Source organism: Camellia sinensis, chromosome 7, assembly GCF_055761805.1.
Source record: "Camellia sinensis isolate YWXY chromosome 7, ASM5576180v1, whole genome shotgun sequence".
Taxonomy (NCBI): Eukaryota; Viridiplantae; Streptophyta; class Magnoliopsida; order Ericales; family Theaceae; genus Camellia; species Camellia sinensis.
In genome coordinates this window covers 46,820,500-46,845,259 of record NC_138967.1, presented here as the reverse complement: position 1 = coordinate 46,845,259, position 24,760 = coordinate 46,820,500, and the positions used below count along the sequence as shown (strand labels likewise).

Sequence of the window (24,760 nt, the reverse complement as noted above, 5' to 3'; positions counted from 1 at the left end):
TTCCTTTGTAAAAATGCCAGGCACACTTTAGCTCAGCCCTCTTATCAGCGAATGCGGTGCACTTTAGCTTCCCGCCACCTATATATATATCTGCTGTGTGTGGTTTAAACTTCTCACCAGAGCACAAAAATATCAGATAGAAAATCCCCATTACACACTCGCTCACTCTCTCAATGCATTCCTCTCTACCTCTCAGTTTCAACCCTCCTCTAATCCACAGACCTCAACCACCTCCTCTTCTCCACCCCAATTCCTTCTCTCCATTCCCAATCTCCAAACCCTCCTTCCATTCTCTCTCTAAACCTCTCATTTCCTTCTCTCTCTCCGCCTCAAACAACTCCAATTACGACCGAGAAGAGGCCCGGTGGCTCCGCGAGGAGCAGCGGTGGCTTCGGGAGGAGCAGCGGTGGCTCCGCCAGGAATCTCGGTGGCAAGCCGAGCGAGAATCCCACCTCCGCGAAATCTCAGCCCTAAGGCTCCGGATTCAGGAACTGGAGCGCCAGAGCGAAAACCATGGGGTTTCGGTGGCAAATGTTGCTGCGCTGTTGCAGATGTTGAAGAAGGAAGCGGAGTTGTTGGAAAGCGGGTCGAGCACGGTGCCGATGGTGCTGGAGGCGGCGGAGAGTGGTGGGAAGGTGGAAGAGGAGGTGGTGGTTGTGAAGGAAGTTGTTAGAGAGGAGAAGAAAGAGGGGAAAGAGTTGAAGAAGAGAGCGACCTTGAGGAAGGGATCGGAAGGAGAAGATGTTAGAGTGATGCAGGTCTGCTTGCTTGCAATATGAAATTTCTCTTCTGTCAAATTTAACAAGGCGAGTTTTTGTTTGTTGATGATACATGTGCGTCTGTTGAGCTTCTTCTTCTTCTTCTTCTGGGTTAAATATATCTTAAATTTTGTTTGTATCATTTAGTCATCGATGTTTAAATTGCGTTGATAATGTATAAAAAAGTGTTTCAATTTGGACCCGTTAAAGTCAATATAAATGTGAAAACTCACTGAAAAAAATTACAATTTTAGTGTCCAAAATATGTGATTTGTGGCATTTTGATGTCTAAAATTACATATTTATTCCTATTTTTGAAGCCATCCATTGAACGGATTTAGGTTAGGGAACCGTATTGAAACATTTTTTATATATTGAGGACTAAATTGGTACCATTTAAACGTTTGGATCAAAACGTCACAAAACTTATACTTTGGGGATTAAAAATGTTTTAACTTTTTCAATTTTTTAAAAATATATGAATACACACACACATATATATATCACACCTTATATTATATTGATGTTTCTCTGCATTTGCTGTATGTTTGTAGTGAGCAGGGTGTAATGAATTATTTTGGTATAGAACAATTACTTACACAACTTATTACATTTATGAAGAAAACTACCAAGGGTTAAAATTAAAGGACGATAAAAAACAGTAGAAGGGCAAATTCAAAATAATTTTTATATCATGGCTAAAATTTAATACATTATAGAAATAATAGGTAAAGAGGATCATTTTCCTATAGGTCATTATTTGGTAATAATTTCTTTTAATTTGCATTGTAATGGCATATTCTTGAATTATATAGTGTTTTAATGGGAAGCTCATTTTGTTTTTCCTTTTGGGATTTGTGTTTGTACATGTGTATCTACATATTTTCCCATATGCCCTAATGATTGTGTGCTTATGATATTATAAGGGGGTTTATTATAAAATTTGTCATGTCCTTAGTTTGTGTTATTTTGGCAGGAAGCCTTGCAAAAATTGGGTTTTCATTCTGGCGAAGAAGATATGGAATATTCTAGCTTCTCAAGTGGGACGGAGCGTGCTGTAAAAACATGGCAAGTAAGTTCTGAGTTTCATTCTACATGCAGAAAACTCCCATGAGTTATCAGGATGAAGATTAATGTGAGCTTTTCTTAATCCAACAGACAATGTAAAGATGATATAAATATTCACTTTCTCTTGTTTGGCTATCTTTCCTTTACATGATTCGTGATCACATAAGCTTGCTTGACAGGCCACATTAGGTACCCGTGAAGATGGAATTATGACTGTTGAACTCCAAGAAATGTTATATCGAGAACAACAAATTGGGGTTTCTGGCTTGGCAATAAATGTGGATCCAAAAGGAAATAATTTGACTGTTGTTCAGAAGGTTAATTTTGATTTTGATTTTGTTTTTGTGTCCAATGCTTTTCCATTTAGAGAACCTTACTTTTGATTTTGATTCTGATTCTACCAATTTCCTATTTTGAAACATTGACTTGGTTGGTTTTTGATTTCATCATATTTATGTTCCATGTGCTGCCATTGTGAAGCTCAAGTAATTTGGCTAGGACATTGTAGTGTGCAGACTATCATCTCCCATTTTATATGACTAATTACCATCCCCAAAAGCCTCCGAAGCAGCTGATAATTCCAACCCAACAAAACTAGAGCAATTTTAGCAGGTTGTATTCTTAGCATGAAACACACTGTTGTATACAATGTTAACAATCTATTATGGTACCTGACAATATATAAGCTGTAAGAAATTTTGATAGAAAGAGAATAAATTGTATGTATTATGATTGATGTATTGATTGATTTATGTTGTGTTGTTATGTTTACAATGATCATATATATAGAAGAAAATGTGGTAGTAGGTGGACTGAAGTGGAGGTGGTAGGTGGAGTGGGTGGTAGTGGAGGTGGTAGGTGGAGTGGTGATTTATTATTTACAATTTACATTAACAGCCCCCCTCAAACTCAAGGAGGATAGGTACTAGCCAACTTGAGTTTGGAGAGAGTAACAAAACAGAAAAATAAGCTGACAATTAAAAATGGGATAGGAGACACTGTATGGTCGTGTCGGACCGTTGTAGCAGACAGTTTACGGGGTCATGTCGGACCGTTGGAGAAGACAGTTTATGGGGTCATGTCGGACCGATGTAGAAGCTGACCGGAATCAATGTCGGGACAGTTTATGGGGTCATGTCGGACCGATGTAGAAGCTGACCGGAATCAATGTCGGGACAGTTTATGGGGTCATGTCGGACCGTTGTAAAAGACAGTTTACGGGGTCATGTCGGACCGATGTAGCAGGACAGTTTACGGGGTCATGTCGGACCGATGTAGCAGGACACTGTGTGGTCGTGTCAGACCGATGTAGAAGACAGTTTATGGGGTCGTGTCGGACCGTTGTAGAAGCTTGTGGTGGTGCACCAAGGGGGCGACTTAGGGAGTGCGCCATGAGGTGACTTGAACATGATACTGTGTATAACCCCCCCTCAAACTCAAATAGGTGTGAAGATAGAAACCTATTTGAGGTTGAAACAAAGGGATTGATAAAGCTGACCGGTGTAGAAGACACTGTATGAGTGTGTATATAGGCTGCCCAAAAAAATATACATGGATGTAGATATCGAGCCCTCAAAAGGTGTGCCCAATCTGTCAAAAGGCGTGCCATCAAAAGACGTGCCCGATACATCAAAAGGCGTGCCAGATATGATGGCGAGGCACGTGAGTGCCTTGGCTGGCGTGCCCGTTTGTCTGGCGTCAGAGGCGCGCGATGCGCGTGGCTGCCTCGGCTATTTAACCAAGATGGAGCCTGAGGCCGAGGCAGAAGACAAACAACTTGCGAAGAAAAACTTCTGAAAAACGCTTCGTTGTGCTGAGAGAGATAGTCTGTAACACTCTGTTGCGAGAGATGGCTTCGTCGTCCCGTGGTCTGCTGACTCTCTTTCCCGACCTCAACGAGTCAACAAGAGAGATAACGGGTGCGGTGTCCCGTGAACCTCAACCAAACACCACTGGGTTTGCTCCGTTGAACTTTCCGATGCAGTCGGTGGAGCAAAAAATGGCAGTGCAAACGGATGTGGAGGCGAATCAGTATACTTTGAAGGCATGTGTGGAGTCCATGACGGCGGTCACAAACTTGTCGCACCGGCTGCAGAGTAGGACAAATGAGGTGCAGCAATTAAACTCCCAGCTGGCTCTGCTCCAACGCATGTATAAGGATGCGCGAGCAGAGATAAGCGTGCTAAGGGCAGAAAACAAGGAGCTGAAGCGGAAGGCCACCGTGATGTTCCGATTTGGAGGGCCGCCATATGCTGCAGTGGATGAGCAGGGAGTAGTGATCGTGCCCTGTGGAGTGGGAAACACGGAGGCAGCACCGTCAAGGGCCGGCTAGGACGGAGGCAAGAAGAAGAGACCGGCGGAAGAGGCGAAGAAGTGAGGTCGGTGGGTGGCCGTCTGCAAAGAAAACAAATCTTTGGTTGTTGTGATGGTTTTTTTTTTTTTTTTTTTTTTTTTTTTTTTTTTTTTTTTTTTTGAGTTGTGGTGTAAAATGGTGATCGGGGTTGATCCCGGAAATGAATAAAATATGGGTGTTGTGCAAATGTGTAAATTGTTTTTTTTTTTTTCTTTTTTTTTCTTTTTTTTTGTTGTCTGTGTCTATGGGTGGAGGCATACACTTGTGGGTCCACGGTTTTGGTCAAAAAAAACACCAGCCCATAGTTTGGGTTTTGCATAGTGGTTTGATTGGAGATGGGGCCTGCCACTACATATGTTGGGCATCTAATATTGTTATTCTTTAAAATCATGCTGGAGGATGGTCTGTGCAAGAGACGTGGATAATAAAAAATAAAAGAAGAGTGGGTGGATAATAAAAAAAAATCAAAGTTGTATGTTTAAATAAAAGAAGAGTGGGTGGATAATAAAAAAATAAAAAGAAAGGAAAAGAGTGGGTGTAAAGGGTATGTTCAATTCATTTGCTTATTTATTTATGTATTTTATTTGGTTGTGGTAGAGTGGATCACATAAGTTTATTTATTTTATTTGAAGCTTTGCTGATGACCATCGAGACAAAGAGAGTGGTGGTAAAGGAAATAAAATATAATAACAAGAAAGTTGGGTGGTGTGTCAAGCAGGGGCTATGAGTAATTTTATTTTATTTGTTTGTGGTAGAGTGGAGCACATGGGTGTATGTATTTTATTTGAAGCTTTGTTGATATTGCCATAGAGAGAGAACGAGTGGTCTCAGCGCACTTGAATCATGTCCCGCAAAGATCGCAGAAATGAATGTGCTCTGCGAGAAGGCGGGGGAGATCTCCGTGGAGACCATATCCATCTGGTTTTGGCCGATGAGAGCGTTGTTTTTGACCGATTCGGAGAGGAAGCGGTGGAGAGAGTCCATTCTGGAGCGGACGGTGGCGAGGTTGAGAAGGGGAACTCGCGGGTCGGCGGCGGCGCCCGGCGTAGAGTGGCGGAGAACGTGTCCGGTGTGGAGGAGGATGTTGGATAACTAGATCTGCCAGCATGATGGCTGGAGTGGCTGAGTAAGCATCGGCAGAGAAGAAGATGGTAAGAAGTGAGAGAGTACGACCGAAACGGAGAGAAAGCAAGAAGAGAGCCGCTGCTGCTGCATTCTTAGCTTCATGGCCTTGAATGATGGGTCATGGTTGGAGCATGAGTGCTCCTCACCAAAGATGCAGAGGGTCGGAAGGGAGGATGCCAACGAATGTATAAGGAAGGTATGTGTAGAGGTCCGGCGAAATAGATTGAGGTCCGGCAAACGGCTAAGGTGAGGTTGCCGCCCGCCGGTGAAGCGAAAAATACTAGGTTCTAAACCTGCTCTGATACCATGTAAGAAATTTTGATAGAAAGAGAATAAATTGTATGTATTATGATTGATGTATTGATTGATTTATGTTGTGTTGTTATGTTTACAATGATCATATATATAGAAGAAAATGTGGTAGTAGGTGGACTGAAGTGGAGGTGGTAGGTGGAGTGGGTGGTAGTGGAGGTGGTAGGTGGAGTGGTGATTTATTATTTACAATTTACATTAACAGCCCCCCTCAAACTCAAGGAGGATAGGTACTAGCCAACTTGAGTTTGGAGAGAGTAACAAAACAGAAAAATAAGCTGACAATTAAAAATGGGATAGGAGACACTGTATGGTCGTGTCGGACCGTTGTAGCAAACAGTTTATATAAGGAAGGTATGTGTAGAGGTCTGGCGAAATAGATTGAGGTCCGGCGGACGGCTAAGGTGAGGTTGCCGCCCGCCGGTGAAGCGAAAAATGCTAGGTTCTAAACCTGCTCTGATACCATGTAAGAAATTTTGATAGAAAGAGAATAAATTGTATGTATTATGATTGATGTATTGATTGATTTATGTTGTGTTGTTATGTTTACAATGATCATATATATAGAAGAAAATGTGGTAGTAGGTGGACTGAAGTAGAGGTGGTAGGTGGAGTGGGTGGTAGTGGAGGTGGTAGGTGGAGTGGTGATTTATTATTTACAATTTACATTAACATAAGCTTTAAAAGTAGTTCCAAATGCATGCTTTTGGCTTGAATGTCTAAAATTAAGTTTTAATGTCATTCTAGGGAGTAATTTCTTTCAGATACAAAATACATGAAAAACAGCAGCCAACCCCAACTCATCTTAAGGGTGAATTAGGTTACTTACTGATTGACGTCCTTAGTAGGAGGTCGTGTTACTATGATTTTTAGTCAAATTTTGTTAGTGTTCATGGTAATATACTGTCACTGACTCACGGTTTCTGGCAATATCTGTGGGTGAGACTCACTGGTTGATCAAGCTATGTTAACACTCACCGATGAACTCTGAATTTCTAATGCAAATTGCTCAATCTCTTAAATTCTGGTAATTAGAAAATTCGTAAGTACGTGGTTATGTTGTTATTTAGGAGGGTGCAAATGGAGCTGCAGTTGCTTCTATAACCGAAATTTCAGAAATTCAGCAAACAGTTGTGGAAGAAAGTGGTGTTACAGAAGTTGAGGTATCTGAACACCGAGTATTTCTTCTTGGAGAGAACCGGTGGGAAGAACCTTCTAGGCTTGCTGGCAGGAGCAAACAGGTTGGTGGGGCCAAGAGCAAGGACCGTATAACAAAGTGCCTGTCTTGTCGCGGGGAGGGTCGCTTATTATGCACAGGTATCTACGTTTTTCAATATGCTAATTACCCTGTTAACGTGATTCTAAATGTCATATCTAGCCACTCCATTGATTGGTAGTTTTAGTAATCCCATAGTCCTTTGTCCTCTTTCAATTCTACCTTATTATTGTAATATGATATGAAATTCAGTCCACTAGGAATGATACATGTAAATATTTGCAGAGTAGAAGACTTCCCTTGCTGAATAGAAGAGGAAGCCTCTGCCCATCTCCCTTCTTTTGACATGTAAATATTTGCAGAGTAGATGACTTCCCTTGCTGAATAGAAGAGGAAGCCTCTGCCCATTTCCCTTCTTTTGACATGTAAATAGTGAGCATGATTTCACTATTTCTAACGTAAATTGACCGGTTAATGTGCTATTGGCATCTCAGATGTGGGAGAGGAGTGGTGAAAATAAACACAAGACTGTACACATTGTCCTTTAGGAATTCACTTTAACAGATGTGTGTAACTGTTTGGACTACCCATTTGTTGACATCTAAAATAGTAGTTAAAAATTTTAAAGGTACTATTTTATGGGAGAACCAGGGACTTCTCCTTACTTTAGAAAGAAATCGGATCCCAGATGAGCTCACGACTCACCTTCGTCTCTTCATACAAAAAAAGGGGAGGGGGGGGGGGGGGGGGGGGGGGGGGGGGCTTTGCTTGCTTCAATCAATTACCATTCAGAGCCATCCAAGATCATTTCCCTATTTTACATCAATGAAACAGAAAAAAAGTTCTGCTTTCCTCATGCATATGAAGAATGGAGCGATTATCTGTAATTTAAAAAACAGGGCACCCTAGCAGTATCTATCTGGCCTTCAAAATGTAATGAACAAGGATCTTTGTGTTGAGTGAAGCATTCATATCACATTGAAAGAAATTGGAATTGTACAAGCTTAAATTTAGGACCATATTGATATGGGTTTCAGCTAATCGAAAACGGATTTATAGAAAGAGAAAAAAAAACATTTTCCAAGAATGCAAAACAAACTTGTGGCGCTTTGTTTTTGAAACAATTGACCACTAATTTAGCAGTTACCACATCATTCTATATGTGAGTTACTGGTTTTATATATTCTGTTTGTAGTGGGCTAGTCCCAGGCACCCAGCTTGTGATATCCTTGTTCCATAATATGTTAATCGGTCCTTAACATGAATGTGATTATGTTAGAATTTACCAATTTACTCCTCCACCTACCATCTCCACTAGCACCCACTTCACCTACCACCTCCACTACACTACACCTACTACCCAAACCCTCTCCTATATAATGCCACTCTGATTTGTAATAAAAAATATCAATCAATCTTGTAATCTATACAACAATCAATAATACATCTATTTTTACATGTATCTATTTTTACATGGTATCAGAGCAAGGTTAAGAACCTAGTCATTCTGCTTCACCGGCGGGCGGCAACTTCGCCTTGGCCGCCCGCCGGATCTCTACACATACCTTGGTTCCGTTGCCGGGACAGACGCGGTGGCGAAGGCTTTCGTGGTTGTCTTCAGCATCATCTTCAGGTGCAAGATGAGAAGATATAGAGGTGAAGTGCACATCTTCAGCTCCTGTTTTGTGATTGAAAAGATCTGCCAGTGGAACCATCCCAAATCCATAGTAATCATCTATTTGAAAAGAGCGAAGCAATAAGACTTTTTGCTGCGAGGTACTGTTCAACACCGAAGAAATCTGGATTAAGCTCTACAGGAGCTGAAGCTAGAACCCATCCAGCTTCATCTCTCTCTGTGTCTTGCTTTGAAGCAAGGATCGAATGGCAGCAACAGCCTCACCTTTGTGCTCCCGTAACGTTCTTTCAGCCACCTTCTTGTCCAGCTCTAGTTCATTTGCAATTATATCAACATCAGCTGCATTGATCTTAACTGCAACCAATTCTTTCTCCCTCAATCTTATAGCATTCAAATCAGCTTCCTTTGCTGCACCAATCGACGCCATAGCCTCTTGAACGCGAGTGGAATCGAGCTGACGATCTTCGACATGGTCGGTGAGCTTGTCGAGGGCTTTGCTCTGCTGCTGCAAGTCCTTCGAGTCCACTACTCTCTCGATTCTTTCGTGAGACAGAAAAGATAAAAGACAGCTCATCCTGTCCAACCCACCAACTTAGCCTTTTCTTTTTTTTTGTCCCCCACTCCAACTTTCTTTTACTTTATCTATATATATATATTTATTTTGCTCACATTTTCCCGAAGCTCACCCTGTCCAACCCACCAACTTAGCCCTTTCTTTTTTGTCCCCCACTCAAACTTTCTTTTACTTTCTCTATATATATATATATATTTTGCTCTATATTTTCCAGTGTGTTCCCCTTTCTTTTATTTTTATCTATATATCTACATATTTTTTTATTTCCCTCCACATCCGACCCACAGATTCCACCACCTCTGCTTTTTTCAACTATTTATTTTATTTTATTTCATTTCCCACACTGATGTTTTTTTTTTTTTTCATATAATCCATCTACTAATTTTTTTTTATGTATTTTCTTTATCCCTTGTTTTCTTTCATTTTTTTTTATTTTCAAAAAAAAAAAAAAAAAAAAAAAAAAAAAAAAAAAAAAACAGACGGAGACGACCTGCACACCAAATTCCTTTTATTCATATCGGGATCAACCCCGATCCACATTTTACACAAAAAAAAAAAAAAACAACACCAACAACAACAAAAATACACAAAACATCACAACAACAACAGCTTTGTTTTCTTTTCTGCAGCCGGCCACCCACCGACCTATTCTGCCGCCGGTCTCTTCTTCTTGCCTCCGTCCTGGACGGCCCTTGACGGTGCTGCCTCCGTGCTTCCTAGACCACCAAGCAAGTTGCCTCCTCCCTGCTCCTCCACTGCAGCATATGGTGGTCCTCCAAATCGGAACATCACGGTGGCCTTCCGCTTCAGCTCCTTATTCTCTGCCTTTAGCACACTGATCTCTGCTCGCGCATCCTTATACATGCGTTGGAGCAGAGCCAGCTGGGAATTTAAATGCTGCACCTCATTTGTCCTACTCTGCAGCCGGTTCGACAAATTTGTGACCGCCGTCATGGTTTCCACACATGACTTCAAGGTATACTGATTGGCCTCCACATCTGACTGCACTGCCATTCTTTGCTCCACAGACCGCATCGGAAAGTTCAACGGCGTAAACTCCGGGGCGCTTGGTTGAGTTTCCAGTGCCACCGCACCAGTTCTCTCTCTCGTTGACTCGTTGAGGTCGGGAAAGAGGGTGAGCAGTCCACGGGAAGACGAAGACGAAGCCATTTTTCTGGGCAACAGAGTGTTACACAGTATCTCTCTCAGCAAACTCTCTCAGAAAACAGAGTGTTACAAAATCTCTCTCAGAACTCTCTCTCAGAATATCTCTCGCAGGTGTTTTTGCCTCCGTCTCAGCCTCTGTCTTATAGCCGAGGCAGCCACGCGCATCGCGCGCCTCTTGCCACTAGCCGACAACTCGGGCACGCAAGCCAAGGCGCCCACGTGCCTCGCCATCATGTCCGGCACACCTTTTGATGAATTGGGCACGCCTTTTGATGGCACGCCTTTTGAAAAATTGGGCGCACCTTTTGAGGATGCGATTTTTTCAAGGGTCCGACAAGACTCTGTAAACTGTCCCGACATTTGATTCCGGTTAGCTTTTTCAAGGGTCCGACAAGACTCTGTAAACTGTCCCGACATTGATTCCGGTTAGCTCCTTTAAGGGTCCGACAAGACTCTATAAACTGTCTTCTACAACGGTCCGACATGACCCCATAAACTGTCTTCTACAAACGGTCCGACATGACCCCATAAACTGTCTTCTACAACGGTCCGACATGACCCCATAAACTGTCTTCTACAACGGTCCGACATGACCCCATAAACTGTCTTCTACATCGGTCTGACACCACCATACAGTGTCCTCTACAACGTTATGACACCCCATACAGTGTCTTCACCCACGGTCTGACACGACCATACAGTGTCTCCTATCCTTTTTTATTTTTATGTATTTTCTTGTTTTGTTTCTCTCTTCAAACTCAAGTTGGTTAGTTTCTATCCTCCTTGAGTTTGCGGGGGGCTGTTAGAATTTACCAATTTACTCCTCCACCTACCATCTCCACTAGCACCCACTTCACCTACCACCTCCACTACACTACACCTACTACCCAAACCCTCTCCTATATAATGCCACTCTGATTTGTAATAAAAAATATCAATCAATCTTGTAATCTATACAACAATCAATAATACATCTATTTTTACATGTATCTATTTTTACAGATTATGTGTTTCATATGATTTTGTGTGTCATTATGTGAAAATATGTGGTTTTAAATTTCTATCTGTTCACCGTAGAAATATCTGTTTGATTGTCTGCTTTAGAAATTAAATTGAAGGCCCTATCGGCCACCGATACCGAAATTGGTCGCGCCATTGTGATTGGCATAATTTTTAAAGCCTACGGTGAAGTTTAATTGAAAAATTGATTCAGATCAGAATTAATTGATTTAATTAATGGCATAATGCTTAAATTATTTAATATTAAATAATTATGGTTAGTGGGACTTGTAAAGAGAGGCACCATACACTCAATTCATACACTTGAGCTCAAAATCAGATTTTGTGCCTTAGAAAGAGAGATGGTCAGCTATAGAGAGAGAGAGAGGGAGAGAAATTGTGCAAGTTCGGCTCAAAGCTTGGTGATCTTGAAGGCACACTCAAGGATTTACCATAAATTGTAAGGATTAAGCTCCTAGGTGAGTAATCACCCCTTGGTTCATAAGTTTTAACTTGTGATCTTGTGTATTCAAGCTAGTTGGGTGATCAAGAGTGAGAGTTAACATGATTTGAGTTGGTTTTGTTGATTTGGTAGTCTATATGTACATGCATGTGAAGAATTGTTTTGAAATTGCATGTTTGAGCACAAAATGTATAATCCATGGGAGATTTTGATTAAAGCTCTTATTTTGACCTTCTCTTCATCATCTAAGTTGAGAATGAGAGTAATTTGCCACATGCATGTACAATTCACAAGGGTGTAAGTGTTGAATGCATGAAATTATTATGTTGGTAATGAATTTGGTATAAATTGGGACATGCATGTGATTAATTTGTGAAATTGAGTTTCATAATGTTGTGATTTGGTGTTTATACTATGTTAGTACATGTATATGTGAAGTTTGAGCTATTGCATGCAAGAAATGTTGGATGGAATGTCGAATTGGAGCTCAAGAACATGTTCTGGAAAACCCAAAAAATTTGATGTCCGCTCGAGCGGGGAAACCGCCGCTCGAGCGTGAATTTCGTGCTGCCAGTATTTTTGCAGACTTGGATGTCCGCTCGAGCGGGGAATTTCACGCTCGAGCAGGGAGCTATGTAGACAGACCTTCAGCTCGAGCGCCAGACTTTACGCTCGAGCGTAATTTTGATGCATCCAGCACTTTTGCAGACCTCATGAGTAAGCTCGAGCGGGGACCCTATTTTCTGAAATTTTATTTATGCGTTCTGTGTTTCGTTTTCCGTCCTCTTTCACTTATAAGCACTCTTAGGCATGCATTAAGTATTGTAACTGAGTTAAAGAGATAAGAATGAAACCTAAAGAGGAATATGTGAATTAAGGAACGGATTGAATTATTTGTGACCCTTTTGTGTTCATGGAATGTGTAGGGTCGAGCTCCAGGGCAAACCAACCAACCGATCACTGTGAGTAATATCTTCACAAAGAGATCTGAAACATGTTGTTGTCCAAATTACTTCTATGTAAGTTTATAAGTTCGTTGATTCGATTAGTGGACAATGTTGCTATGCCAAATGAATGGGCCAGAGGCCAGTTTGATCTAAATAATAAAGTGAACGGGCCAGAGGCTGCTTTGACAAGAACGAATGAATGGGCCAGAGGCCGTTTTGATATGAATGAATGGGTCAGAGGCCATTTTGAGATGAATGAATGGGCTAGCGGCCATTTTGACATGAATGAATGGGCCAGAGACCGTTTTGACATGAATGAATGGGTCAGAGGCCGTTTTGACACGAATGAATGAATGGGCCGAAGGCCGTTTTGACATGAATGAATGAATTGGCCAAAGGCTGTTTTGACATGAATGAATGAATGGGCCAAAGGCCGTTTCGATACGAATAAGTGAAAATATGAATTGGGCCCAAGGTCGTTTGAAGTATGTTGTTCTACATATCGTTTGTATAACTTCTTTATCCGATATTATTCGCTGGGCTATCGCTCATGCTCATTCATGTGTCTGTAGGTGAGCCAAGAGAAGTCCAGACCCAGCCCTAGTGATGTCTGTGTGGAACAACAAAGGTTTTGAAGAGTCAGTCATTGCGTCTCACGCGCGAGACCCGTCTTCGCCCTTTTATTATGTATTTATATTCTGTCATGTTGGCGAAGACTTTGCATCTGTTGTATATAGTCGTGATGGGTTGACTTAGACTTATATGATCCTGTATGTACAGAACCTTATGTAGTACATATTTTGTTGTGAGTTATTGTTAAAACCTACCATCACCTGCTCCACCTACTACACCTACCACCACCTACTACACACCTACCACTACCACCTACTCCACCTACTCCACTACATCTCCTATATAAGGAGCCCCTCACCATTTGTAATAGATAACATACATAAATCAATAATACATCATTTTTTACATGGTATCAGAGCAGGTTTAGAACCTAGTATTTTTGCTTCACCGGCGGGCGGCAACTTCGCCTTGGCCGCCCGCCGGACCTCAACCTAGTCCCCTAGAATTTTCTACACATACCTTCGTTGGCATCATCCCTTCCGACCCTCTGCATCTTTGGTGAGGAGCACTCATGCTCCAACCATGACCCATCATTCCGGCCTTTCTCTGGCAGCTTCTTTTGGACTTTCCGCCGCCTTCTTTCCATCTTCTTCTCTGCCGATGCTTACTCAGCCACTCCAGCCATCATGCTGGCAGATCTAGTTCTTCACCGTCGCCTTCTCCTCTGGCCAACGCCGACGAATCCAGCAAGGGCTCCGACGTCCTCGTCGCAGCGCTCGAGCGCGACGGCGTGCCAGCCGTCTTCGCCTATCCCGGCGGTGCGTCATTGGCGATCCACCAAGCCCTGACGCGCTCCCCAATCATCCGCAACATCCTCCCCTTGAAGCCCCGTGCCGTTATCAGCACGAGGGACGTGCTTTATTGAAACTATTTTCGAAATACACTCTCATTTTGGATGGGTGTGGTGGGTTATTGAAACTATTTACTGGTAATGTAGAGCAAGTGGGTCCCAACCAGAACCTAAGCACTGATTCTCTCTCTCCATATACATCCCCCACCCCATTTTACTTTTCTTCTCTTATTTCTTTATTTTTTCTTTTACTTCCTTTACCACCACTCACCCATGTGATCCACTCCACCAAAAACAAATAAAATAAATAAATAAATAAGCAACTGAATTGAACCCTCCTCGGGCCACCCAATTCACTTTTCTTATTATTATTACATACACTTTTTCTCCACCCAAAACCATCATCCCCAAATTGTTTAATTACGCCGTCCAAACCCAATCTTCTTTTCTTTTTTTTTTATTTATTTCTTTTTCACACCCATGTTCCCCACTACCAACATACCTTTATTTATTTAATTTTATCTTCCCTTTTCCATTCCAAACAAAGCCCAAACACACAAAACCCAATACCTCCCCTGCCGCAAAATAAACAAACAAATAAAAACATAAAAAAAAAAAAAAAAAAAAACAAGGCCTGGAGCCATAATCCAGCGCACTTTCTTTTATTTTACTATATATATATGTTTGTTATAATATATTATTTTGACACATAATTTTTCCATTCAAAAAAAAAAAAAAAAAAAAAAAAAAAACTAAACAAAACAATTTACAAATTTGCACAACAAACCATATTTTATTCATCTCAGGGCTAAACCCCGATCACAATTTTACAAAAAAAAAAAAAAAAAAAAAAACAACAACAAAAACAAACAACACATCCACAGGCGGGATTTTTTCTTATCTACTCTGCCGCCGGTCTCTTCTTCTTGCCTCCGTCCTGCGCGGCCCTTGACGGTGTTGCCTCCGTGCTTCCTAGACCACCAAGCAAGTTGCCTCCTCCCTGCTCCTCCACTACAGCATACGGTGGACCTCCAAATCGAAACATCACGGTGGCCTTCCGCTTCAGCTCCTTATTTTCCGCCTTTAACACACTTATCTCTGCTCGCGCATCCTTATACATGCGTTGGAGCAGAGCCAGTTGGGCGTTTAACTTTGCACCTCATTTGTCCTACTCTGAAGCCGGTGCGACAAGTTTGTGACCGCCGTCATGGTTTCCACACATGACTTCAAAGTATACTGATTGGCCTCAATATCAGTTTGCACCGCCATTTTTTGCTCCACAGACCGCATCGGAAAGTTCAACGGAGCAAAACCAGAGGTGTTTGGTTGAGGTTCACTGGCCACCGCACCAGTTATTTCTCTTGTGGACTCGTTCAGGTCTGGAAAGAGCGTGAGCAGACCACGGGAAGAGGAGGCCATGTTCTGGGTAGCTGGACGGGAAGAAGAGGCCATGTTTTTTGGGTTGCTGAGTGTTTCAGCGAAGCAGCGATTTCCGACTGGTACTTTCAGAGAAGGACTAGGCAACAGAGTGTTACAGCGTATCTCTCTCAGAAAAGGAAGAGTTTTTCAGAGGATTTTAGTAGGTTTTTTTGTCTCAGCCTCTGCCTCAGCCTCAGCCTCTGTCTTGGTTTAATAGCCGAGGCAGACACGCGCATCGCGCGCCACTTGACGCCAGACGACAAAACGGGCGCGCAAGCCAATGTGGTCACGCGTCTCGCCATCATGTCCGGCACACCTTTTTATGGAATGGGCACGCCTTTTGATGGCACGCCTTTTTATGGATTTGGCACGCCTTTTGACAGATTGGGCACACCTTTTGAGGGTGCGACTTTTTAGGGGTCCGACAAGACTCTGTAAACTGTCCCGACATTGATTCCGGTTAGCTCCTTCATGGGTCCGACAAGACTCTGTAAACTGTCCCGACATTGATTCCGGTTAGTTTCTACAAGGGTCTAGCAAGACTCCGTAAACTGTCACAACAACTGTCACAACATTGTCTGCTACAACGGTCCGACATGACCCCATAAACTGTCTTCTACATCGGTCCGACACGAGCCAGTGTCTTCTACATCGGTCTGCCATAACCATACAGTCTTCTACAACGGTCTGACACGACCATACAGTGTCTCCTATCCATTTTTTATTTTTCAGATTATTTTTCAGATTATTTTTCAGATTATTTTTTTGTTTTGCGGGGGGCTGTTAAAACCTACCATCACCTACTCCACCTACTACACCTACCACCACCTACTACACACCTACCACTACCACCTACTCCACCTACTCCACTACATCTCCTATATAAGGAGCCCCTCACCATTTGTAATAGATAACATACATAAATCAATAATACATCATTTTTTACAGTTATTAATATGCATATGTATAGTTTGTTATGATGTGCCATGTAAGCACAACTCTATAGACAAAGTTTTAAATTGTTTCTGTTTGGCCCCCATTAACTCTGTTAAAATACTTTTGGTTTGGTTTGAGGCCGTAAGTAATCTCATGATTACTAGCCAGTTATGTCCTTAACCCTTGGGGACAGGTTCGGGTCATGATAGAGTGGTATCAGAGCACGAGTTAATAACTCACACACTTGTTCGAAAGAGCAATAAGCGTCTAGAAAAGATTTAGGATGCATTCATATAATAAGTGTGAAATTGAAAGCATCGAGAATATGCCCAACTGTTTTGATATGAACGATTATGTGCCATAAGTTTGTGAATTGCTTGCATTGCAGTTGTTTGAATATGTGTGCTTTTTAGTATATGCATACTTGTGTATCTTTTGTATAAAGTATAATGTAAGTCTAATCAGATGGTGAGAACAAGAGGTGATGAGATAGAGGAGTCCTCTACTGCCAGAATAGACAGAATGGAAAGATTGATTCAGGAAATGGCAGAAACGTTGAGGCAACAATAGGAGTGGCAACAACAGTGGCAACAACCACACCCTCTACTTCCACCTCCGGCACCTCTTGTGCCAGATAATCAGAATGACGATCGGATAATAGCACTTACCAAAGAATTCAAGAAAATGAAACCGCCACAGTTCCACGGGGGACTAGATCCGTTGAAGGCCGAAGCATGGGTCCTCGGCATTGAGAAACTGTTTGAAGTGTTCTCGTGTTCAGAGACACAGAAGGTTCTTCTAGCCACTTTTATGCTAGAAGACGAGGCAAGAAGATGGTGGATGTTAATGCGAGAAAATCATAAGGATGTTGACTGGGTGAAATTTCTGAAAATTTTCTATGATAAGTACTTCCCGCAGTGTGTTTGGGACAGGAAAGTAGCAGAGTTCATGGAACTTAGGCAAGACAACATGACTGCAGCCGAGTATGAGGCCAAATTTATTGAGTTGGTCAGGTTTGCACCACACGAGATTGACACTGACTATAAGAAGGCGAGGCATTTTGAAGGTGGGTTTCGAAGTGACATTTTAGAAAGAGTGAATGTCTTGAAGCTGGAGACCTATATTGGGGTGCTAGACAGGGCCATCATATCAGAGGCAAACATAACTAGACAAGCTAAGCCACCAACAGAGTGGAAAGGCAACAAAAGGCAAGGCTTCTTTTCAAGGAAGAAATTTTCGAAAAAGCAAAATACGGGCTCCTCAAATACTTCAAATTCTTCCCGAGACACAGCTCCCATGTGCAATATTTGTAGCAGAAAGCACCGTGGAGTTTGTTACCGTGTGTCAGGAGCCTGTTTCAAATGTGGGAAACAAGGGCATATGGCCCGAGATTGTAATCAGAATGGTGGAAAGCTAGCTACTAGATCAACTGCATCGATCCCGAAGCCGGGAAATACCTTGAAGTCTGTTACCACCGGGGATACCGTGAGACAGGGGAGAGTTTTTGTGTTTGTTCCGGGCGATACACGGAATGCCAACGCAGTTGCCTCAGGTACTATTTCTATATGTAATCAGGATGCTTTTGTATTAATTGACTCCGGATCCACACACTCTTTTGTGACATACGCATTCGCATCTAGACTAAATAGACCTTTAGAATTACTGCCATATCTGCTATGTGTATCTGTTCCATCTGGGGAATCTGTATTGTGTGAATCTACATACCGGTTTTGTGATATGCGTGTTGAGGATGCTATCCTGTATGTGGATTTGTTGCTCTTGAATTTTAGACATTTTGATGTAATTTTGGGCATGGATTGGTTGATCAAATATTGTGCCACCATTGATTGCGTGACAAAACGGGTTGTGTTTAAACCACCAGAACAGAAAGAGATGTGATTGTGGGTAATGGGGTAGTGCCTCCACCTTATTTGATATCTGCAATGAAAGCATGTAAACTGATCAGGAAAGGGTGCCAGGGTTATTTGTGCTATGTGTTGTCTGAACAATCTATGAATGTTGAATTGAATGATATCCTTATTGTTAGAGAATTTCCAGATGTGTTTCCAAATGAATTACCAGGGGAATTGGTAGATAGGGAGATAGAGTTTACTATTGAAATTGTGCCAGGCACCCAGTCCATTTCTAAAACTCCCTACAGAACGGCTATTGCTGAAATGAAAGAATTGAAAGAACAGTTGCAAGACCTGCTTGACAAGAGGTTTATTTGACCTAGCACTTCGCCTTGGGGTGCACCAGTATTGTTTGTGAAAAAGAAGGATGGAACTTTGCGTTTGTGCATCGATTATCGGGAATTGAACAAGGTAACAATAAAGAACAAATATCCCCTGCCCGTATTGATGACTTATTTGACCAGTTGCAAGGATCACAGGTTTTTTCTAAGATTAATTTGAGATTCGGGTATCATCAGCTAAAATTTAAGGCAGAGGATATCGAGAAAACCGCATTCAGAACGAGGTATGGACATTTTGAGTTTCTTGTTATGCCATTTGGAGTGACTAATGCTCCGGCAGCATTTATGGATTTAATGAACCGAATTTTTAAAACCTACATTGACGAATTCGTTGTGGTTTTTATCGATGACATTTTGATATATTCTAAAGATAGACTTGAACATGAACATCATTTGAGAATTGTCCTACAAATACTTCGGGAAAGGAAATTATTTGCTAAACTAAAGAAATGTGAGTTTTGGTTTTATGAAGTTGTTTTCTTAGGGCATGTAATCAACAAGGAAGGAATTTCAGTGGACCTACAAAAAATAGAGGCAATTGTGAATTGGCCTACACCGACCAATGTGACAGAAGTCCGTAGTTTCATGGGCTTAACTCGGTACTACAGGAGGTTTGTGAAGGACTTTTCAAAATTAGTTGTGCCTCTTACCCAATTGACACGAAAAGGACAACTGTTTGAATGGAACGACGAAAGAGAAGCTGCCTTTCATGAACTGAAAACAAGATTGACCATTGCATCGATTTTGACACTACCTTCAGGTACGGAGAATTTTGTAATTTTCAGTGATGCATCTTATAAAGGTTTGGATTGTGCGTTAATGCAGAATGGAAAGGTTATTTCTTACGCCTCCCAACAGTTGAGGCCATACGAGAAGAATTATTCAACACATGACCTAGAATTGGCCGTAGTTGTTTTTACTTTGAAAATCTAACGGCATTATCTGTATGGAGCAAAGTGTGAAGTCTACACGGATCACAAAAGTCTCAAATACTTCTTCACGCAGAAGGAGTTGAATATGCGACAGAAGAGATGGCTGAAACTGATAAAGGATTATAAATTAGAGATTCAGTATCACCCCGGGAAACCTAACACAGTTGCTGATGCCTTGAGCAGAAAATCAACGTGGACTATGGCTTGTTTGCTTACTGAACAGAAAGAGATCTTGCAAGATTTTGAGATGTCTGAAATTGAAGTGGTAATGTGTGAACAGGGCGGATTGATAGCCGCTGTTACAGCCGAGCCGACAATCATTGATGAAATCAAACAGAAACAGAAAGAGGATGACTTTCTCAAGAAGGTGATAGATGAATTTGAGACAAGTCCGAAAGCAGAGTTTGGCGTTGTGAATGAAGTGTTGAGATTTCGGAACAGAATGTGTGTCCCAGATATTCTGAAACTAAAGAAGAGGGTTTTAGATGAAGCCCACAAATCAGCGTTTGCTATGCATCCGGGTAACAATGAAATGTATCGAGATTTGAAACAGACTTATTGGTGGCCTAAGATGAAGAAAGAGATTGCAGAATATGTGTCCAAATGTCTTCAGTGTCAGCAAGTTAAAGCTGAACATCAGAAACCAGGCAGTCTACTACAACCTCTCCCTATTCCTGAATGGAAGTGGGAGCATGTGACTATGGATTTTGTTGTTGGCCTGCCTCGGACTTCTCGAGGTATGGATTCTATTTGGGTTGTAGTTGATAGACTGACTAAATCTGCACATTTTCTGCCTGTCAAAACTACATTTAATGCTTATAGATTGACTACTATTTATGTTGATGAGATCGCCCGTTTACACGGAGTTTCGGTATCTATTGTGTCGGATAGAGATCCGAAATTTGTACCTAGATTGTGGAAGAGTTTGCAGGAAGCTATGGGGACGGAACTAAGGTTCAGTACTGCATTTCACCCACAGTCAGATGGGCAATCAGAACGAACAGTACAGACTTTGGAAGATATGCTTCGGATATGTGCTTTGGATTTTTAGGAGAGTTGGGAAGACTATTTGCCACTTGCGGAATTTGCTTATAATAACAACTTCCACTCCAACATCGGTATGGCACCATACGAGGCTTTGTATGGTAAAAGGTGTAGATCACCAAATTGTTGGACAGAGGTCGAGGATAGAGCTTTACTTGGGCCTGAAATTGTACAAGATACTTCTGAGAAAATCAAAACTATTCGGCAAAGGCTCAAAACAGCTCAGGACCAACAAAAGAACTATGCAGACATTCGAAGAAGACCTCTTGAGTATGAGGTCAGTGACCACGTGTTTATCCGTGTGTCCCCAGTGAAAGGCCAAGTCAGGTTTGGAAAGAAGGGCAAGCTGTCGCCCCGTTACATTGGGCCGTTTCAGATTCTAGAAAGGCTTGGCCCAGTGGCCTATAGAGTTGCTTTACCACCGGGATTCGAGCAAATCCATAATGTGTTTCATGTGTCGATGTTGAGGGGTTATCTTCGAGACCCGTTCCATGTGATCGATTATCACCAGGTAGCTTTGGATGAAAATATGGAGTACGCTAAATGGCCGGAACGAATTGTTGACCGGCAAGTAAAACAACTGAGAAATAAGTCCATCCCAATGGTAAAAGTTGAATGGAAAGAACACTATGGGACGGATGCCACATGGGAAAAAGAGAAGGAAATGCGACTACATTATCCACACTTCTTTCCTAACGAAGGTAAAATAAGTTTGGAGGACCAAACTTCCTAAAGGGGGGAAGACTGTGATATCCCTGTTCCGTAATATGTTAATCGGTCCTTAACATGAATGTCATTATGTGTTTCATTATGTGAAAATATATGGTTTTGAATTTCTATCTATTCACCGTAGAAATATCTATTTGATTGTCTGTTTTGAAAATTAAATTGAAGGCCCTATCGGCCACCGATACCGAAATTGGTCGCGCCATTGTGATTGGCATAATTTTTAGAGCCTACGGTGAAGTTTAATTGAAAAATTGATTCAGATCAGAATTAATTGATTTAATTAATGGCATAGTGCTTAAATTATTTAATATTAAATAATTATGGTTAGTGGGACTTGTAAAGAGAGGCACTATACACTCAATTCATACACTTGAGCTCAAAATCAGATTTTGTGCCTTAGAAAGAGAGATGGCCGGCTATAGAGAGAGAGAGGGAGAGAAATTGTGCAAGTTTGGCTCAAAGCTTGGTGATCTTGAAGGCACACTCAAGGATTTACCATAAATTGTAAGGATTAAGCTCCTAGGTGAGTAATCACCCCTTGGTTCATAAGTTTTAACTTGTGATTTTGTGTATTCAAGCTAGTTGGGTGATCAAGAGTGAGAGTTAACATGATTTGAGTTGGTTTTGTTGATTTGGTAGTCTATATGCACATGCATGTGAAGAATTGTTTTGAAATTGCATGTTTGAGCACAAAATGTATAATCCATGGGAGATTTTGATTAAAGCTCTTATTTTGACCTTCTCTTCATCATCTAAGTTGAGAATGAGAGTAATTTGCATCATGCATGTACAATTCACAGTTGAATGCATGAAATTATTATGTTTGTAATGAATTTGGTATAAATTGGGACATGCATGTGATTAATTTGTGAAATTGAGCTTCATAATGTTGTGATTTGGTGTTTATACCATGTTAGTACATGTATATGTGAAGTTTGAGCTATTGCATGCAAGAAATGTTGGATGGAATGTCGAATTGGAGCTCAAGAACATGTTCTGGAAAACCCAGAAAATTTGATGTCCGCTCGAGCGTGAATTTCGTGCTCCCAGTATTTTTGCAGACTTGGATGTCCGCTCAAGCGGGGAATTTCACGCTTGAGCAGGGAGTTATGTAGACAGACCTTCAGCTCGAACGCCAGACTTCACGCTCGAGCGTAATTTTGATGCATCCAGCACTTTTGCAGACCTCATGGGTCCGCTCGAGCGGGGATCCTGTTTTTTGAAATTTTGTTTATGCGTTCTGTGTTTCGTTTTCCGTCCTCTTTCACTTATAAGCACTCTTAGGCATGCATTAAGCATTGTAAATGAGTTAAAGAGATAAGAATGAAGCCTAAAGAGGAATATGTGAATTAAGGAACGGATTGAATTGTTTGTGACCCTTTTGTGTTCATGGAATGTGTAGGGTCGAGCTCCAGGGCAAACCAACCAACCGATCACTGTGAGTAATATCTTAACAACGATATCTGAAACATGTTGTCCAAATTACTTACTTTTATGTAAGTTTTATAAGTTCGTTGATTCGATTAGTGGACAATGTTGCTATGCCAAATGAATGGGCTAGAGGCCAGTTTGATCTAAATAATAGAGTGAATGGGCCAGAGGCCGTTTTGACATGAATGAATGGGCCAAAGGGCGTTTTGACATGAATGAATGGGCCAGCGGCCGTTTTGACACGAATGAATGGGCCGAAGGCCGTTTTGACACGAATGAATGAATGGGCCAAAAGCCATTTTGACACGAATAAATGAATGGGCCAAAGGCCGTTTCGATACGAATAAGTGAAAATATGAATTGGGCCCCAAGGCCGTTTGAAGTATGTTGTTCTACATATTGTTTGTATAACTTCTTTATCCGATATTATTCACTGGGCTATCGCTCATGCTCATTCGTGTGTCTGTAGGTGAGCTAAGAGAAGTTCAGACCCAACCCCACCCCCAGTGATGTCTGTGTGGAAGAACAAAGGTTTTGAAGAGTCAGCCCTTGCGTCTCACGCGCGAGACCCGTCTTCTCCCTTTTGTTATGTATTTATATTCTGTCATGTTGGCGAAGAGTTTGCATCTGTTGTATGTAGTCGTGATGGGTTGACTTAGACTTATATGATCCTGTATGTACAGAACTTTATGTAGTACATATTTTGTTGTGAGTTATTAATATGCATATGTATGGTTTGTTATGATGTGCCATATAAGCACAGCTCTATGGACAAAGTTTTAAATTGCTTCCGTTTGGCCCCCATTAACTCTGTTAAAATACTTTTGGTTTGGTTTGAGGCCGTAGGTAATCTCATGATTACTGGCCGGTTATGTCCTTAACCCTTGGGGGCGGGTTCGGGTCATGACACAGCTAATACCACATCATTCTGTAGTAATTTTTTTTTGAAGTGAGATCCAGTTTGTAAGGCCTCAATTATGATTATCATTGGGTATCGAAACAAGTGTAAAATAATTAATGGTTGTAGTAAGACTCAACTATTGACTAGGTGGATAACCCATTGACCTGTTACACTACCCTGACAAATAGTTGCCTTGTTTGGTTCTGAAATCCTAATTGACGCTTTATAATGACTCATTTGAGGCATAGCTAATGATCCAAGACTAAGTTTTGAAGTCAATGGGATCTTAAACCATGCTATCAAAAAAAAGTTATCATAAAAAAGAAAAAAAAAAGAAAAGAAGTTCTGAAGTCAATGTGATCTTAAACCATGCTATCAAACCAAGATGTGAACAATCCAACAGTCTCCACAAACTAATTTCTTTTTCCACAATGATTTTGAACTGAATCTAGATCAGTGTACTGACTGAGATGAGGTGATGGTTTTTTGATTCTTTGAAATGCGCACACACATATATATATAGATATATATATGTATATAATATAATAGCTTACTAGAGTTTGGCTATGTCCATTAATGGCCCTTAAAAGCAATGATAGATAGCATTACTGGAGTTAAAATAGCCTTGATTTGTCTTCAAAACCAACTTTAGTTAACATCTATTGCTCTTGCAGAATGTGACGGGACAGGTGAGCCAAACATCGAACCACAGGTTAGAGGACGTTCCAACATATTTCCATTATTTTGCTCGTCTAACCATAGCATGCTGCTATTTAAGGTTTTGATCTTATGCTTGAGTGCAGTTTATGGAATGGGTAGATGAAGGAGCAAAGTGTCCCTACTGCGAAGGCCTTGGATATACAATCTGTGATATGTGTGAAGGAAAGACAGTGGTTTAGGTATACAATCTTGTTTTTATTTTGTTTTTATGGTTATTCTCTCTTGTCCTGGTAGTTCTATTGGAGACTTTAAGGTATGTATGTTTTACTTCTTGTACTACTTTTCATGATATTGATGAGATTCGAATACAGAAACAAGTTCTATAACACATCTATGAGATTTGAATTTGGTCA

The 24,760-nt window shown here is 41.3% G+C and overlaps 2 protein-coding genes across 6 annotated transcripts; one reads left to right on the top strand and one right to left on the bottom strand.

Moving 5' to 3' along the window:
* On the top strand, window positions 1-24,760 carry LOC114307371 (protein disulfide isomerase pTAC5, chloroplastic). 5 transcript variants are annotated; one of them, XM_082877830.1, is made up of 6 exons: window positions 1-758; window positions 1,735-1,830; window positions 2,006-2,143; window positions 6,687-6,933; window positions 24,362-24,399; window positions 24,491-24,760. In XM_082877830.1, the coding sequence occupies exons 1-6, from the start codon at window positions 174-176 to the stop codon at window positions 24,584-24,586; spliced, it is 1,200 nt and encodes a 399-aa protein (XP_082733956.1). In that variant the 5' UTR covers window positions 1-173; the 3' UTR covers window positions 24,587-24,760. The 5 variants fall into 5 exon arrangements, with proteins under 5 accessions (XP_082733956.1, XP_082733957.1, XP_082733958.1 ...); XM_082877831.1 differs by lacking the exons at window positions 24,362-24,399; window positions 24,491-24,760 and adding exons at window positions 22,758-22,793; window positions 23,256-23,434; XM_082877832.1 differs by lacking the exons at window positions 24,362-24,399; window positions 24,491-24,760 and adding an exon at window positions 23,256-23,496.
* LOC145795077 (uncharacterized) lies at window positions 8,239-9,512 on the bottom strand. The gene has a single exon (XM_082877835.1). The coding sequence runs from the start codon at window positions 9,040-9,042 to the stop codon at window positions 8,659-8,661; it is 384 nt and encodes a 127-aa protein (XP_082733961.1). The 5' UTR covers window positions 9,043-9,512; the 3' UTR covers window positions 8,239-8,658.

Excerpts from the sequence above, each read along its gene's own strand:
- LOC114307371 (XM_082877830.1), top strand. The coding sequence starts at position 174 with ATGCATTCCTCTCTACCTCTCAGTTTCAACCCTCCTCTAATCCACAGA. Across the intron at positions 759-1,734 it reads AAGATGTTAGAGTGATGCAG|GAAGCCTTGCAAAAATTGGG; the intron begins GTCTGCTTGCTT and ends TTATTTTGGCAG. Across the intron at positions 24,400-24,490 it reads AGCCAAACATCGAACCACAG|TTTATGGAATGGGTAGATGA; the intron begins GTTAGAGGACGT and ends GCTTGAGTGCAG.
- LOC145795077 (XM_082877835.1), bottom strand. The coding sequence starts at position 9,042 with ATGAGCTGTCTTTTATCTTTTCTGTCTCACGAAAGAATCGAGAGAGTA.